This window comes from Poromitra crassiceps, assembly GCF_964638095.1.
Source record: "Poromitra crassiceps genome assembly, chromosome: 21".
NCBI lineage: Eukaryota > Metazoa > Chordata > Actinopteri > Beryciformes > Melamphaidae > Poromitra > Poromitra crassiceps.
In genome coordinates, this window is record NC_139638.1 from 24,122,229 (window position 1) to 24,139,728 (window position 17,500).

At 43.2% G+C, this 17,500-nt stretch overlaps 1 protein-coding gene across 1 annotated transcript in view; it reads left to right on the top strand.

Annotated features, from left to right (window-relative positions):
* astn2 (astrotactin 2) overlaps nt 1–17,500 on the top strand; it is a gene marked incomplete at both ends in the record, with an annotated part of 632,381 nt that overhangs the window by 309,495 nt on the left and 305,386 nt on the right. The window contains one exon of the mRNA XM_083657387.1: nt 6,244–6,381. Within this exon, the coding sequence (XP_083513513.1) occupies nt 6,244–6,381 (138 nt within the window). The remainder of the gene's footprint in view (nt 1–6,243; nt 6,382–17,500) is intronic.

A 17,500-nucleotide genomic window follows, 5' to 3' on the forward strand; every position in this document is an offset into this window, starting at 1 on the left:
TTCTTTGCCCATACAAGGACGCTTCTGCATGACGTCATTTCGTAATCGTCTTTCCGGTTTTAAACACGGAAGTAGAGTACGCCTACCGCAGTCATTTAGACTTGCCAAAAAGCTGTTTTCAAGCTAAAAAACACCCCAAACTGTTTTAAAGTTTTAATATTTGTCGGGTGAGAACGTAACATATATGTGACCAGTTTATCAGAATAACGCCTATTGGAAATCTTTAACGAGCAGCGAGGACCGGGAGCGCTGGCTGTGCGGACCCCCGGTCGGACTAGCTATGTGTCAAACCCTACTGTAGGCTACCGGCAGTGAGAAAACACTGTCGACGTGCTTTTGTAACTAACGTTAAATGCCGACCGGGTAACAGCCATCGGCTCCTCGCAGCAGTAACGTTATGAACATGTAACTGAAGTTGGCCGCAGTGTAGCTTAATTCTGAATGTTGCCAAACTTCATTCATACTGACGTTTTATTTTGAAAATGGCCGCCAACTAGCGCTGAACCGGAAGAACAAATACGCTGCGTCGAACGCGGAAGAGAGAAAAAGTGGGCGTGGTGAATAAGGCGCATAAAGGAAGTGAACTGCGGGGTCGACCAATCTGCAGCCACCACTGGCCAATCACTGCTGATTGCCATCACCTGTTAGAAGAAAGATCCACTCACAACAAGACCTTTCACTCAGCACACAAGCACACAACCACACCACATGCAAACAGGGAAATGAAACCGAAAATACAAACATACGGCCGTAACAATGAACAAGGGGAAAACTGCCATGAAAACCTCTTTAGGAGGAGGGGGGAGACCTGAGATAATCTCAGGTATCCTCCTATCAGAACAGTCAGGCATGAAATGGGTGCTGAGAGTGGGCAAATAAAGATTTATTACGTACAAAATGGAGCATAAACAAAATAAAACACAGGATAAACAGTGGAAGATGGCTTGATGTGTGGAGGGTCAGCAGCAACTTAGATTAAATCGGCCTAAGTGTCTGTGGACTAAACGGCGGCCATGCCAGCAGCGCTGCCCGCCCGGCCACAAACACCAGCTGAAATGGATAGGTGCTTCTGTTTAACCTTTGACCCCCCCTGTTCATGCTCTCATCCATTGAGTGTGTGTAAGTGGGTGTTAAGTGGTGGCCAAGTGCTACAAGCGCCCCCAAAGCAATTGCATTAAGAGCAATGTGCTGCAACTTCAGAACTCAAATAAAAAGAGAGAGAGAGAGAGGGAGGGAGAGAGAGAGGGAGGGAGAGAGAGGGAGGGAGGAAGAGGGAGGGAGAGAGAGGGAGGAAGAGGGAGGGAGGGAGGGAGGGAGAGAGAGGGAGGGAGGGAGGGAGAGAGAGGGAGGAAGAGGGAGGGAGGGAGGGAGGGAGGGAGAGAGAGGGAGGAAGAGGGAGGGAGAGAGCGTTTCAGTTACAGTATAGACCTCAGATAATAGACTCAGTATAGACTATTTATGACAAATGTAGCTAAAATACACGATTCAGAAGTACACGTGTACACTAATTATTTTTTAATGTTAATTGTCTAAAAGGTTTTTTTGCTCAAGAGCACTACAGTACATAGTCATAGAATATTTTGAATATTTACAGGAGGAGTCGAGGACCCCCAGATATCTCGCTAATTTGTGTCCCCACCCGCTCTCCAAATCAAAATGATGCCCTTTATTTCATCTCCATGGAGTGTGGGCTGTTGATCACTGAGTCTGTCCCTTTCCATTAGCAGATAAATACATTTAGCGCTAGCTAATGACTTTAGTCATTTCAAAGAACATTTGCTGCTTTATCAGCAATGGCACTGCAGATCCTCAATTAGCGTTAGCATTCACTAATTAACACCCATAAGCTAGATGGAAGTGGTATAATGGAAATGATTTTATCCCATCGAATTACCACTGGTTACTGCTCGCAGAAACAATTCACTGTGTGGTAACAAGGGATCTAAGTTTACTGCATGCAGGGCCGTATTAAAGTCAGGGTATTTTTGTGAAGGTCCTTTTATGGGGGGGGGGGGGGGGGGGAATGTGACAATGCTAATTGTTGTCTTTATGCTAATATGATGATGTGGCACTTTATTTACCCGCATAGGACAATTATTTTTGTTCTTGCCCCCTCCCCCCCCTCCTCCAGGGAGGTCAGATGCTGGATCAGCTAAAATAATGTCCCCGCTGTAGGGATCCAGTCAGTGTGTTCAGCAGGGCAGATGAGCTGAGTCCTCCAGCTGAAGGACAGTCTGTCTCAGCAGCACAACGTCCTTCCGTCCACGCACAGAAACATCACTCTACATCCAACAGCCGGGTCGCCAGAGTCAAATGTCCGCATGGAACGTTTCTGGAATCAGCAGAAATGTAAAATATGAACATTTCTGAACGAAGATACGTTTCTCGATACGTGAATAATCAACGTTATACACGTCATAGAGTCTAATGACGTGCATAACATGAATATGCGGTCACCTAATGGAGTAGGGGTGGGATCCGCGTCCCCGTCTTACAAGCAAGAGAGCGCCATTTTGACTCCCGAGCGAGGCACGCGGTGTTTCTAGTCTACATTCGGTTTGAACCCCAACCCAAACCATAAGCCTAACCAAGTTGCTCTAGTTGCCTTTATGTTCCTTTGTTGCCTAAACCTAACCAAATTAATTTTACTTGCCTAAACATAGTGTAACCAAAATAGTTTTATTTGTGTTTAACGCTAGAAAGGCAGCGAGGTTTTCTAATTCATCTGCGTTTTGTTTCAAATTTACATTGAGATTGTGGATGTGATACGTGCAACATGTTTTATTCTGGAATGTTCTTTTTTTTACATGTCTGTAATGCTGACATTTTATTCTGGTGATTGTGGTTGCATCCAAAACTCCTCCCATCACCTTATGTAGCCCCGCCCACTTGACCCAGTTGTGTTACGACTTCCTGTTCAAAACGCTGTGTGTTTTACCTGCTCAAACCTAGTCTGACTCACTGGCTGCAATTTCACACTGAGTGGCAGATGACACAATGAACACAATATAAATACTGCACTGTCACAGGAAGTGTCAACACAATAGGAAGTAATTGGCTGACCCCTGTGTTGGAACATAAGGTGAATAGGAAAAAACAACAATGGCGTCAGTAGGAAGGTCTTGCTATCTGCCAATCAGGCCTCCTCCACCAGTATGCTGACTCTTGTAAGTCTTTATTGTGCTGTGTCCATGCCTTCAACTGTGTCTTGACATGCTTATCTGTGTATATCTGTGCATGTACGTACGTGTAATAACCTGAGTGACATGTTTGCCTTGTGTCTGTGCCTACCCAGGTCATCCTACAGTCTGTACGTGTAATAACCTGAGTGACATGTTTACCTTGTGTCTGTGCCTACCCAGGTCATCCTATAGTCTGTATGTGTAATAACCTGAGTGACATGTTTACCTTGTGTCTATGCCTACCCAGGTCATCCTACAGTCTGTACGTGTAATAACCTGAGTGACATGTTTACCTTGTGTCTGTGCCTACCCAGGTCATCCTATAGTCTGTACGTGTAATAACCTGAGTGACATGTTTACCTTGTGGCTATGCCTACCCAGGTCATCCTACAGTCTGTACGTGTAATAACCTGAGTGACATGTTTACCTTGTGGCTGTGCCTACCCAGGTCATCCTACAGTCTGTACGTGTAATAACCTGAGTGACATGTTTACCTTGTGTCTGTGCCTACCCAGGTCATCCTACAGTCTGTACGTGTAATAACCTGAGTGACATGTTTACCTTGTGTCTGTGCCTACCCAGGTCATCCTACAGTCTGTACGTGTAATAACCTGAGTGACATGTTTGCCTTGTGTCTGTGCCTACCCAGGTCATCCTACAGTCTGTACGTGTAATAACCTGAGTGACATGTTTGCCTTGTGGCTATGCCTACCCAGGTCATCCTACAGTCTGTACGTGTAATAACCTGAGTGACATGTTTGCCTTGTGGCTATGCCTACCCAGGTCATCCTACAGTCTGTACGTGTAATAACCTGAGTGACATGTTTGCCTTGTGGCTATGCCTACCCAGGTCATCCTACAGTCTGTACGTGTAATAACCTGAGTGACATGTTTACCTTGTGTCTGTGCCTACCCAGGTCATCCTACAGTCTGTACGTGTAATAACCTGAGTGACTTGTTTACCTTGTGTCTGTGCCTACCCAGGTCATCCTACAGTCTGTACGTGTAATAACCTGAGTGACATGTTTACCTTGTGTCTATGCCTACCCAGGTCATCCTACAGTCTGTACGTGTAATAACCTGAGTGACATGTTTACCTTGTGTCTGTGCCTACCCAGGTCATCCTACAGGCTGTACGTGTAATAACCTGAGTGACATGTTTACCTTGTGTCTGTGCCTACCCAGGTCATCCTACAGTCTGTACGTGTAATAACCTGAGTGACATGTTTGCCTTGTGTCTGTGCCTACCCAGGTCATCCTACAGTCTGTACGTGTAATAACCTGAGTGACATGTTTGCCTTGTGTCTGTGCCTACCCAGGTCATCCTACAGTCTGTACGTGTAATAACCTGAGTGACATGTTTACCTTGTGTCTGTGCCTACCCAGGTCATCCTACAGTCTGTACGTGTAATAACCTGAGTGACATGTTTACCTTGTGTCTATGCCTACCCAGGTCATCCTACAGGCTGTACGTGTAATAACCTGAGTGACATGTTTACCTTGTGTCTGTGCCTACCCAGGTCATCCTACAGTCTGTACGTGTAATAACCTGAGTGACATGTTTACCTTGTGTCTGTGCCTACCCAGGTCATCCTACAGTCTGTACGTGTAATAACCTGAGTGACATGTTTGCCTTGTGTCTGTGCCTACCCAGGTCATCCTACAGTCTGTACGTGTAATAACCTGAGTGACATGTTTGCCTTGTGTCTGTGCCTACCCAGGTCATCCTACAGGCTGTACGTGTAATAACCTGAGTGACATGTTTACCTTGTGTCTGTGCCTACCCAGGTCATCCTACAGTCTGTACGTGTAATAACCTGAGTGACATGTTTACCTTGTGTCTGTGCCTACCCAGGTCATCCTACAGGCTGTACGTGTAATAACCTGAGTGACATGTTTACCTTGTGTCTGTGCCTACCCAGGTCATCCTACAGTCTGTACGTGTAATAACCTGAGTGACATGTTTACATTGTGGCTATGCCTACCCAGGTCATCCTACAGTCTGTACGTGTAATAACCTGAGTGACATGTTTACCTTGTGTCTGTGCCTACCCAGGTCATCCTACAGTCTGTACGTGTAATAACCTGAGTGACATGTTTACCTTGTGTCTGTGCCTACCCAGGTCATCCTACAGGCTGTACGTGTAATAACCTGAGTGACATGTTTACCTTGTGTCTATGCCTACCCAGGTCATCCTACAGTCTGTACGTGTAATAACCTGAGTGACATGTTTACCTTGTGTCTGTGCCTACCCAGGTCATCCTACAGTCTGTACGTGTAATAACCTGAGTGACATGTTTACCTTGTGGCTATGCCTACCCAGGTCATCCTACAGTCTGTATGTGTAATAACCTGAGTGACATGTTTGCCTTGTGGCTATGCCTACCCAGGTCATCCTACAGTCTGTACGTGTAATAACCTGAGTGACATGTTTACCTTGTGTCTGTGCCTACCCAGGTCATCCTACAGTCTGTACGTGTAATAACCTGAGTGACATGTTTGCCTTGTGGCTGTGCCTACCCAGGTCATCCTACAGTCTGTACGTGTAATAACCTGAGTGACATGTTTGCCTTGTGGCTATGTCTACCCAGGTCATCCTATAGTCTGTACGTGTAATAACCTGAGTGACTTGTTTACCTTGTGTCTGTGCCTACCCAGGTCATCCTACAGTCTGTACGTGTAATAACCTGAGTGACATGTTTACATTGTGGCTATGCCTACCCAGGTCATCCTACAGTCTGTACGTGTAATAACCTGAGTGACATGTTTGCCTTGTGGCTATGCCTACCCAGGTCATCCTACAGTCTGTACGTGTAATAACCTGAGTGACATGTTTACCTTGTGGCTGTGCCTACCCAGGTCATCCTACAGTCTGTACGTGTAATAACCTGAGTGACATGTTTTCCTTGTGTCTGTGCCTACCCAGGTCATCCTACAGTCTGTACGTGTAATAACCTGAGTGACATGTTTACCTTGTGGCTATGCCTACCCAGGTCATCCTACAGTCTGTACGTGTAATAATCTGAGTCACATGTTTACCTTGTGGCTATGTCTACCCAGGTCATCCTACAGTCTGGGCCAAGGCCTGTGGCTGCCAGTCAGCAAGAGTTTTGTGGTGCCACCCATGGAGCTGTCAATCAACCCCATCGCCAGCTGTAAAACAGACGTGTTGGTTACCGAGGATCCTGGGGATGTCCGGTAAGTCTGTGCTCACTTCACCTCATAACTACCATTGAAAGAGCCCTCAGTTGCTGGTGTGAAACCTGGGGGCATATCTACATGTTATTTGGTAGATCATATCATCTGATAGCACCATACATGTAAGTGCATGCATTTGTAGCATGGATGGAATTGAACCTTTAAGGCGGCATTCACACACAATGCACTTTTTTCAGTCAGAACGCTATGGAAATCATGTTGAGAGTGCTTCCATTGTGCACAAAACACAGCGCACGGAGCATTTTTTTTTGGTGCTTCGTTTTGTTTTCCCCTGCAGTCGCGCACACTAGAGTTTAGGACACAACGACCACACGGACGGTAGCCAGCTAGTTAGATAGATAGATAGATAGATAAATTTTTATTTCTGTGTCATGCACCATATTCAAGGTGCCCAGCCCGTCTGGGCTTACAAGACACAAATCATTCAAGTTCAACAATACAAACAAATCAACAAACAGGTTGATTCAACAAACTAGTTTTGTCTGTTTTATGTTGTTGACTGTCAACATGAAAGCCAGATTATTGCCAATTCTGGCAGCAGCGGAGGTTGAGGATCTCTCTGGGAGGAGAAATTGCAGGAGGAGTGAAAAGACCAGCAGCGCGCTTTTCCTCCAAATGTTCAACTTTTTTCAGCTTTAAAACGCCCAGAGTGCTCCGCCAAAAACAAAAGACGCTAAACGCCAGGTGCGTTCATTAAAAGAGGAGCACGTTTAGCGCGTCCTTACATAGAGAATGAATTACAGAAAGGTGCTGGCAGCTCCAAAAAAACGCTTTTAGTGTGAATGTCCCCTAACAGTGCAGTGTTTATTTACAGTATGCAATAAGCCCCAAGAGGCCGTTCACAGTGTTACAACAGCTAAGGAGTGTTCTAAGGGCACTCTGCTTCTTAAACACCTCTGAGCTGTTGTAAAGTCACTGTTTAAATCACAGCCTCTCTATTGCTTTTATAAAACTGTGGTTTCAGCAGCAACAAAAAAACACGATATTGATGACAAATAACTGTTCTTCCGCCAAACAATGTAGTCCTTAAGCCGCGATATTTAGCAGAATGGTTGCTAAGCAACATACAGACACAGCAACCCAGAAATGCTCTTTGGTTCAGTAATACTGTGATGCGGTCACAGGTGTGCGTTTATGTATATGTGTGTATGTGTGCGTGTGCGCGTGTGTGTGTGTGTGTGTGTGTGTGGGTGTGTGTGTGTGTGTGTGTGTGTGTATTTTACAATGGCTTCAAACGCGGCTCAGCCAATCACAATCAAGGACCGGAACTATCCGATTTATAAATAATTGGTAACCCTTGCCCTGGCCCTCGAGCACACGACTACTTCATGAAAGCTCCTTGGTTTCTTTAAATTGCTCTAGTTACTTTGAGAGTGTATAAGCCCTAAGAGATTTATCTGGGTTCATGCTGAAGGTTCTGGAGGAGAGATTATTATCTTCTACTGATCCACTTTGTTGCCTCTATTACACACGCGGCTCTCCAAATTTCACAGTTGTCTCTTCTGTCCTTCCACTGCCACTTTCATCTCACAGATGTTTTATCGCCACCATCTCTCCGCGTCGTAAAAAGTCTCTGCAGACTTTATTAACTGAACTGTTGAGTTCTGTTGAGGCTTTAAAGTGGTAGCACTTCTCTCCTATAGCAACCGTGTCTGACGGCAATCGAATAATGTCTAAATATAATATCGCAAATGGGGTAAACATTGCGAGGTACCTGGAAAACAAGGCCAGGTCGAAACCTGGCATAGGGCCGTTGTACCAATTTCGGTACCACGGTAAAAAAAAACAGACTGATATTTCTTGAACATATTCTCCTTTATTAAAGTATGCAACTATTTTCAATGAACAAATGGCATGTAGCCTTCAACTTTAAAACAAAACAATGTGCTTCTGCTTACTTCTTCTTACATTCAACTCTGTATGGCAGTGAGTACAGACAGTGCAACACCAGTGGCATGTAGCCGTCAAGTATTTCATTTTATTATTATATTAAATATTATAATTTAATTTATTTCACAGAATTGCTGGAATCCTTTTTTTTCAACGGTGTATATTGGTATTTGATCGATGCATAGGAATTCTGCCAATGCCCTATCACACTTTCTTGCTTCATGCGAGTCATATTTCCTCTGCTTTTCAAAAACATCAGGAATTGTCTGCTGGGTGGTCTTTTGGGCTCCGCGACTTGTGCCTTCCTCTTCATCTTCATCTCTCGCATACTGTTAAATGGAAAGTAACGTCAGTGAGATTTACTAAAATAAAGAGATGATAAAGACAACTGCACATACACACATGTAGAGTGCAAGCAATTTTATGTAGCTAGTTTTAATTCACGGACATGTTTCACCCGAAAGAAGCTTGTATTTATTTTGATGCCATGTTGAACTATGGCTAAGTCCGGCTATTAGCCGTGTCCCATAATGTTTCCATTACAAACATTGCATGCACACGTGTTACACTATGCTAGCTAACGCTGTACCAGGTATTAGCCGGGTCCCATAATGATTCCATTACAAAACACGTTACGTTAACGTTAGCGCAAACGTTTTTTGGTTACACAATGCATTGCCAGCTATCTCAAAAACGAATGTGACAGGATAAGGTCTGTTTGATATGTTGTTAAACGTGTTATTTTACACCGTTTGAAAGAAGTAACCCACCTTGAATTATTTGAACAGGTCTGGGTGCCTGTCTTTCAGCTGCTTGGCGAGATTGGATGTGCTACCCAGTTTGGTTTGGAACTCCCTTTCACACTTTTTGCAGATGGGACTTTGGGGACTGATATTTCCAAATGCGACTCTTTGCATTCTTCTTCTCAACAAGTTGAGTTGTTGGAATAGGACAGGAGCAGCCGCAACCGAATGCTGTCACATTCACAGCTGCTTTACATTAGGACAAAAAAGACGATACATGTCAACTCCTGAAAAATCGAATCAATAAATTCCTAGTCGGATCGAGAGAGGCACCAGACGGTGAAATGTCCGACGACGGCTCTTGTGGAACTCTCTGAACGAGCTAGCCACAATATTAGCCAGAGGTGCATTACCGCCACCTACCGGACTGGAAAGCGGAAAGACATTACATTGCCTGAATCCGTGCTAAAATGGTCTGGGCGACAGAGTGGAATGTAAGGGCCCTGCCGTGCATTCTGCACAACGGCCCCAAAAAGACCGTTGTGGTGTGGGCGTGGGTCAGTTCAGTAATGTAAGTCAAATGTAAGATTCTGTTAGCCTTTGGCCCTCTGGTGCTAGTCTCCACTCCAAAGGGCTAATACTTCGTATTTGTATTCGTTGTTGTTGTTGTTGTTATGCAAAAGAAAATGCAAATTCAAGAATGCTTGGAATTGCTTATGGAAAACAAACAAAATGTCATGAATTTACTCGCTAATTTAGGAAGATTAAGATTAAAAACATACCAGATCTTGTCCTTGTTTCTTTTCCCTTCGTTTAGGTTATTTGAGATCTATTTTAATTGACACTAAATTCAGATCACAGAAGTGCAGTTTATATCAGCTCGACTGTGTCACAGAGTCGTTAAATTATGTAGCGTTAATGAAGTTACAAGGAGACTGAAAATAAATGGGACAGGTTTATTGTCCTTTGTTGTGAAGGATGTGGTTCTGACAGACAAGGAAAGGCATGCTATCATCAGATGCAAACATAACATTTATTAATGAATAACCCATACCGGTATGATATAAAGTAAATTAAATGGAAATTTCCAGCTACACAGATATTTTGTTCAAAACAAGCAGCATCTGGAGTATAGTGAAACTTGAGTCCGAATGAACGACAAATGCAATAATTCACTTCTTCCTCAAAGAGCACACTGTAAAGTACAGACTACTGCTTCTGTGGCTCGCTGTAGTCTGTACTTTACAATGCTTCTGTGGCTCGCCGGAGTCTACTTTGTCTTACTCTAGTCTAGTCTTACTTTTTTAATTTATAGAAGCCATTTGTCTCAGTACATAGGCTGGAAAGAGCTTGGCTTATGATGCATGGTTGTGAGTGAGTGGGCGGCAGGACGGTGAATAGCCAAACAGTGGAAGAGCTGCTGTCTGACTCGTTCAATGAACTCTGATGGGAAACACGGAGTGGGAGGTTCGACTTCGACTACATGCCACTGCATTCAATCCTTCAGTCAGCACTGTCCTCGAGGGTGAAGCTTGGTTAACTTCTGGTTAACTAACGGTTTCATTTCTAGCTGACCACATCGGCCCACAAGCTGACGTTGAAACACAAAATTGATCAGATGTGAAAACGGATGTGAAACGATGAGTTCCCAGTCAAAATCAGCACAATACTTAACCATGTTGATTCAGTTCAGTTGAAATAGCAAAAGTTGTACATTTCAGCTGTTCGCGCAATGATTGAGAACCTCCAGTATGGCTGCCAGGATGTGCATTATTTCATCCGAAAGCCCTCTAATCGAGGATGAATACATCTGCTTTACATTTGTGTTGAAAGGTGATTAATTATTTTACAGTAACAGCAGATAAGCCAAAGAGCCCTTTGTATGGTTGATTGGATTGTGCTGTCTAGTTAGTAGAGGCCCTGTCCTGTCCTACGGATTTTTCATACTGATTAGATTTTGTTCTGTAGGCACATTTATTGATTTATTGATTGATTGATTGATTGATTTAAATATAATTGGGGGGGGGGGGTTGCTGCACTCAGCTGTACTCACACCCAGCCACATCACTGTTAACCATAATCACAATAAGGAAATATATATACATATTACTAGTACTATGAATACTGCATTGCGCGCTCCGCATCCTCATTTCTAGTGTGCCACGCACGCTTTGAGTGTTCGCGCAGCTCGCACTCGCCTGTCGAGCAGCTGAGCAACTGTGCGCCGCGGAGCGGAGCCCCTTCGCCTTGTTACAGTAGTGAGATCATAGTAAATGTCACTAACATTGCTGCGTTCTTCTCTGGCAATGACAGCAAAACATTTTTTTTAATAACTTTCTTTATTGGAAGAATAATGCTGTAGACAGGTCGTAGTGGAAAGGAATGAGAAGTAAAAAAAAAAATATGTGCATTTTTCTTCACATTCCCCCCCCCATTTTCTCCATAGTCCTACCACAGCAAAAAAAAAATGCAAAGTTTATTCTAAATAAAACATTATTTGTAAATATCTCTTTAAATGATTATTCTTTTCTCACAATAAATAGAGAGTGTAATACAACACAATGCTTTCACTTTCACTTACATCAAACGGCAGTATGCATACATATACAAAGCAACAAAGCACATCTATATGTTTATCTTAGTATCATTTATGAAGTTGAGAGAGAAAAGGTGATGCGTTAATGATTTGCATGGACTAATTGTTGTAGTGGGTTTACTTTTTAATTTTTGAAATGTTTCGCTTTTCCAGAGGACGGGCCAAAACGGGAGCAGAGAACTCCCGCGGGGATTATACGCATCTCTGCTTACTCTGACACATATAGGATTGTGACAGGCCTCTACATTAATTAGCCAAGGCATGTGATTCATCTTGATAAGTGATAGTGAGGAAGAAGATGACATACGTTTTAGATCAAGACAGTTTGTAAGTAGCACACATGATGAGCTTAATTTTGAATATTTATGATTGGAACCACGAGCAGATATTCTATCTCTATAAATGATCTTGGTTGGAAGAAGTGATTATTTCTGATGTGCATTTTCTCTATCTTGACTATCACTTGGCTATTTCTTTATCTTGACTATCTCTCACGTACCAGTGTCTTCTTCTTCTTCTTCTTCTTCTTCTTCTTCTTCTTCTTCTTCTTCTTCTTCGTCTTCTTCTTCTTCTTCTTCTTCTTCTTCTTCTTCTTCTTCTTCTTCTTCTTCGTCTTCTTCTTCTTCTTCTTCCAGGGGTACTTGTACACTTTCCTGCGAGTAAAATAGTTGTTTGTTATTTAAATGTTGTCTTTGTTCGTGACAAAAGCCCACCTCACTGCTGCCAAGGCAGCGCAGCAGTGAGGTGGTCAAATAATGAGCATCTGTGAACATCTGTACGGACGCCCACATCTGTGGCTGATATTAGCGTCTTTCAGAGGCTGCAACTGTGTCCATTTTTAAAGACGGAGTGAATATATTTATATCCTATGAAACTAGAAGACCTAAGGCAATCCATTGTGCCAACTATATCATGCTAGCTCGTCGGGAAGGTGAATAAATCATTCTCAAAATGTAGGCTACATTTTGGTGAGGGAAAAAATTGGCATGGCCATTTTCAAAGGGGTCTCTTGACCTACAAGAGTACAAATGTGATAGTACGCAATACGTATGCTTAAAGTCCCTGGAAACCAAAATCCACAAAAACCTTCTAACTATTAAATTTAGAGTCTTATGTGAGTAATTGTGTGCCTCAGAAAGTAGTTGCCATTACTTTCAACCCTAACCTCAAAAATCAACACTTTTCTACAAGGTCTGGATTTCCATTTCCTCATTGAAGAGAGCGGAGCGCGCGGTGCTAAAATGCATGATCTTTTCACGTCATAAGATTTAATCGAATCACACACACGCATGCACGCACGCGCGTACACACACACACTGACACACACACAGTAGTGCTGTGCACTCGCAGCGGCAGAGATCTCTTCCTCTCTGTCAGTAGGCTATGCGCCGAGCAACGCGCGAACACACACACACACACACACTCCATCTCTCTTTCCTTCTCTCTCTCTCTCCTTCTCTCTTTCTCTCAACGTTTCCCTCTCTCTCTCTCTCTCTCTCTCTCTCGGAGAACTGCTGCAGACGGGACACGCCCACACAGTCCGCGGGAGAAAATACACTCTAAAATCTAATTGATTCTCATGAATTTTGCCATGACTGTCAAACCTAAATTTATATACTTTGCGACGTTCATCATCGTTCAAATTTGGCTGGTGGCTTATTAACATAGGTTCCTGTGATGTGATGAACTCAAAATGCTAAATAATTAAAAAAATATTTCTGGTTTCCAGGGACTTTAATTGTGTTATGCGTATGAGGGGGTCGTTGTAAAATTGTCTGCCCTGTAAGGGCTTCCTGCCGCCCGCCAACATGTTTGGAACCCCTGACCTAAAACAGACAGCAAGAAGTTTTGTTGAGACCACAGCAGTGGAGCACCATTTGGGTTACACCAATTTAACAACCTGATTGGCAGAAAACGCATGTTAACGCCAGGTGTAAATGGCCTCTGTGTCTCTCTTATCATTGTGGATTTGATTGGACTTTCGGTCATTATGGCTAGTTGAAATAACAGGCGTCTGTTTATGTGTGCATTTTTTGAAAGCAAACCTATCTAATCACTCCTAGCTAAAGCAGCTGTCAGCTGTGTGACCAGCAGACATCTGGGCTCGGCAAAATGAACTCCCGTTGCCCATGCCTGAAATGACAGCAACAGACAGGCTTCTTTGAAATGCATTTGCATTTAGTCTAGTTCCAATAAAGGCCTTGATATGCGAGCGGCGTTCAGAGCAGCTTCACAATATAGCACTTTTGGCCAGATTGCATAATCACAACAGTGTTCACTTCACCTCAAGTGAGCTGTTGTTGTTGCATCTGCGTCAAAGAGCATGGAAGGAAAGAGAGGACACTCCGGCCATTTTTGGAAACAGAATGCGCCTCGCAGTGGTCAGCTGCGGTAGCGCGGGCCCCTATAATCAGCCTCTCTAAACAGTAACTTAACGGGAGAACACTCTAAATTTCGTGGATTCACATCTTTTCTGGGCGTACTGTAAATCTTGATTGAAGTGGTGTAGTGCAGGGATGTAAAACAACAACCATATTGTGGAAACTAAGCAAAATTTTTCGTTTTTTTCTTTTAGTTTTTTCAAGATAAATAGTAAATGCAAAGGACCCGAGGTTGAAACCACGGCAACGCACTTCTGACGGAGTGGACGACAGCCGCATTAGCTATTTATCTTGAAAAAACTAAACAAAGAAAACGAAAAATTTTGCTTAGTTTCCACAATATGGTTGTTGTTTTACATCCCTGCACTACACCACTTCAATCAAGATTTGCAGTACGCCCAGAAAATATGTAAATCCCCAAAGTTTAGAGTGTTCTCCCGTTGAGTTACTGTTTAGAGAGGCTGATTATAGGGGCCCGCGCTACCGCAGCTGACCACTGCGAGCCTGTGCGAGGTTCTTTTGGCGCTGTCACGCTTCCAAAAATAAAAAATGGCGGAGGCTGCTGGGCGCTGATGTTGCAATGGGGCAATATGGAGCTGTCAGTTCTTTCCATAAAAGTTCTTTGTCTGCGTGTTGTGTCCGTTTATGACAACACACGCGTTCACGCAGGCACACAAAAAAGCCTATATGCACTCAAATCTGCCTCTCACTCTCACCAACATCCACGTGCATGCATACACAGATGGAAACAAGCTATCAGCTTTTTTGCGTTAATCCTTTTGTTAATAGTGGGCTAATGTGTATATAATGTTGGTATTGTATATATGTTCACTTTCAATAAAATCGTCAATCAATCAATCAATCAATCAGATACATTTCCCCCTCTTTAAGTATCATCCACGTGCATAGACAGATACATTTCCTCGTCTTTACACAACCATTCGCCAAACTTCTAGCCCCATTAAACATCTCTAATATTCAGTCATTTATATAAATCTGTTGGAAATGGATCAAAAATGAAACCACCTACTCCACAGTGGGAGAGCGGGGCTGCTGAATGATTAATCGGTCATAATTACTATTTAGCATCACAGCAGTAAATAAATAAGAACTTTGAGAACATTAAGGAGCAAATATACATTTTAAGAACTGATTAAAAGCCCATTTCGGTGAAACGATAAGTTAATGTATCTGGCTGATGATCAGTTAGATCAGCGACATAGGAGGATTGCACATTAATAATGCAGACGACTCATTATCTAAGGCAGTTTTGTTTTGAAGAAAGTCCTGTGGGAGCTCACAGAGTTTCTAGCTGCTGCACTTTTCCCCCCAACATGTTTATGCAGTCACTGATGCAGTCAGTCGCTCATGATAAACGTAGTGATGCGGGACGTAGTGAGACAAAGCTCTGGCTCCTCGGGGATACATCTGCTCCTCTCTGCCTCGCCGCACGTCCACAGCTCTCAACTGTCTCATGCTATACAATAGGACCAATATGGCCCAAGATAAGTGTCAGCTGCCCAACTGCTCAGCTGAGGAGTGTGTGTCCTTATTTACGTTGACATTATCTCTTGACACATTGATAACGCTTGTCATCTTAAAATAACAACTTAATTTTTCACTTAAAGTCCCTGGAAACCAGAAATATTTTATTTATTTATTTAACATTTTGAGTTCATCACATCCCAGGCACCTATGTTAATAAGCCACCAGCCAAATTTGAACGATGATGAACGTCACAAAGTATATAAATTTAGGTTTGACAGTCATGGCAAAAGTCATGAGAATCAATTAGATTTTAGACCGTCTTTTCTCTCGCGGACTGTGTGGGCGTGTCCCGTCTGCAGCAGGTCTCCTCCGAGAGAGAGAGAGAGAGAGAGAGAGAGGGAAACGGAGAGAGAGAGAGAAGGAAATAGAGATGGAGTGTGTGTGTGTGTGTGTGTGTGTGTGTGTGTGTTCGCTCGTTGACTGACAGAGAGGAAGAGATCTCTGCCGCTGCGAGTGCACAGCGCTACTGTGTGTGTGTGTGTGTACGCGCATGCGTGTGTGTGATTTGATTAAATCTTATGACGTGATAAGAGCATGCATTTTAGCACCGCGCGCACCGCTCTCTTCAATGAGGAAGTGCAAATCCAGACCTTGTAGTAAAGTGGCGATTTTGGGGGTTAGGGTTGAAACTAATGTCAACTACTTTCTGAAGCACACAATTACTCACATAATACCGTACATTTAATAGTTAGAAGGTTTTTGTGGATTTTGGTTTCCAGGGACTTTAAGCTATATCTAACAACTAACAAGCCAACTTTTTTTTCTTTCAGTGAAAATGACAAGGAGTAAAACCAGATTTTGAAAACCGCATGTCGTCCACTCTCTCTCCCCACCTTTCCTGTCTGCCTACTGTCCTGTCTAAACAAAAAGGCAAAAATTTCCAAAAAATAATCTAAATAAAAAATAGAAAAAAGAGCTAAGACATAAACACATGATGTCATCAGGTATACGGTGTGGAGGTATATTTTTTCATAGAAGGTTCAAGCATCCATGGGAAAAGACATTTAAAATCATATCAGTTCCTTCAAATTAATATCGATTCGATAACGATATATAATTTTTTTTAACCCAGCCTTATGCGAGCATACATGAGCCCCACCGGGTCTTAACAGATACCACTCCATTAGTACCTCCCGCCAACAGGTCCCGTTTTCGCCCCCGTTTGTCTGTTTTTCGGCACGATATCTCAAAAGTTATCAACGGATTTGCACGAAACTTTGTAGAAAAGTTGGTCATCAACTTAGAACTGATTAGATTTCCACGCCCACTGGCCAAAATGGGGGCGTAGCAATGGGCCATGAACCACCATGAAACTTTGTAGAAAGGTTGGCGGGCATATGCATTCTACCAAGTGCCCACTAGTTCAGCCTGAGATTGCCTACTTGTTAGCATTTGAGTTCCCCCTAACCAACCACTAGTGACTGATATACTAACTTACTAACTTAAAGCCCCATTCAGTAAGTTTTTCCACTGCGCCCTCTGCGTGCATTAGTATCGATAACGATATCGCCGTTCAAAGTCAACAAAACACAGTGCCAGAAAGCTCTATGTACATGTTGTGACATCGGGTACTCACCACGTGATGAAATAATAATCCATAGTTCCGTGAAACATAATTTTCGTAGCAAATCCGAATCGAGTTACTTCTTGGTTTTCAGGAATACAACGCTGCGGCTGTAGAGCGCATGCGCACATCTTTTTTTTTTCTTTCTTTTTTTTGCTACGGGACGTGGCAGACAAACTGCTTAGTCCCAGGGATGGCCAATGGAGGGCGGTGTGGGATAAATAAAGGCGAGATTCTCCCTATTTCAAGTCAATCTACCATGTCCTATGACTAAAAAGCTCTTATATTATAGTAAAAAATGTCAAAAATCTTACTGATTCGGGCTTTAACCAAGAATGTTGGGTATTTTGGGAGCCCAAAACAGCAAAAAACAAAA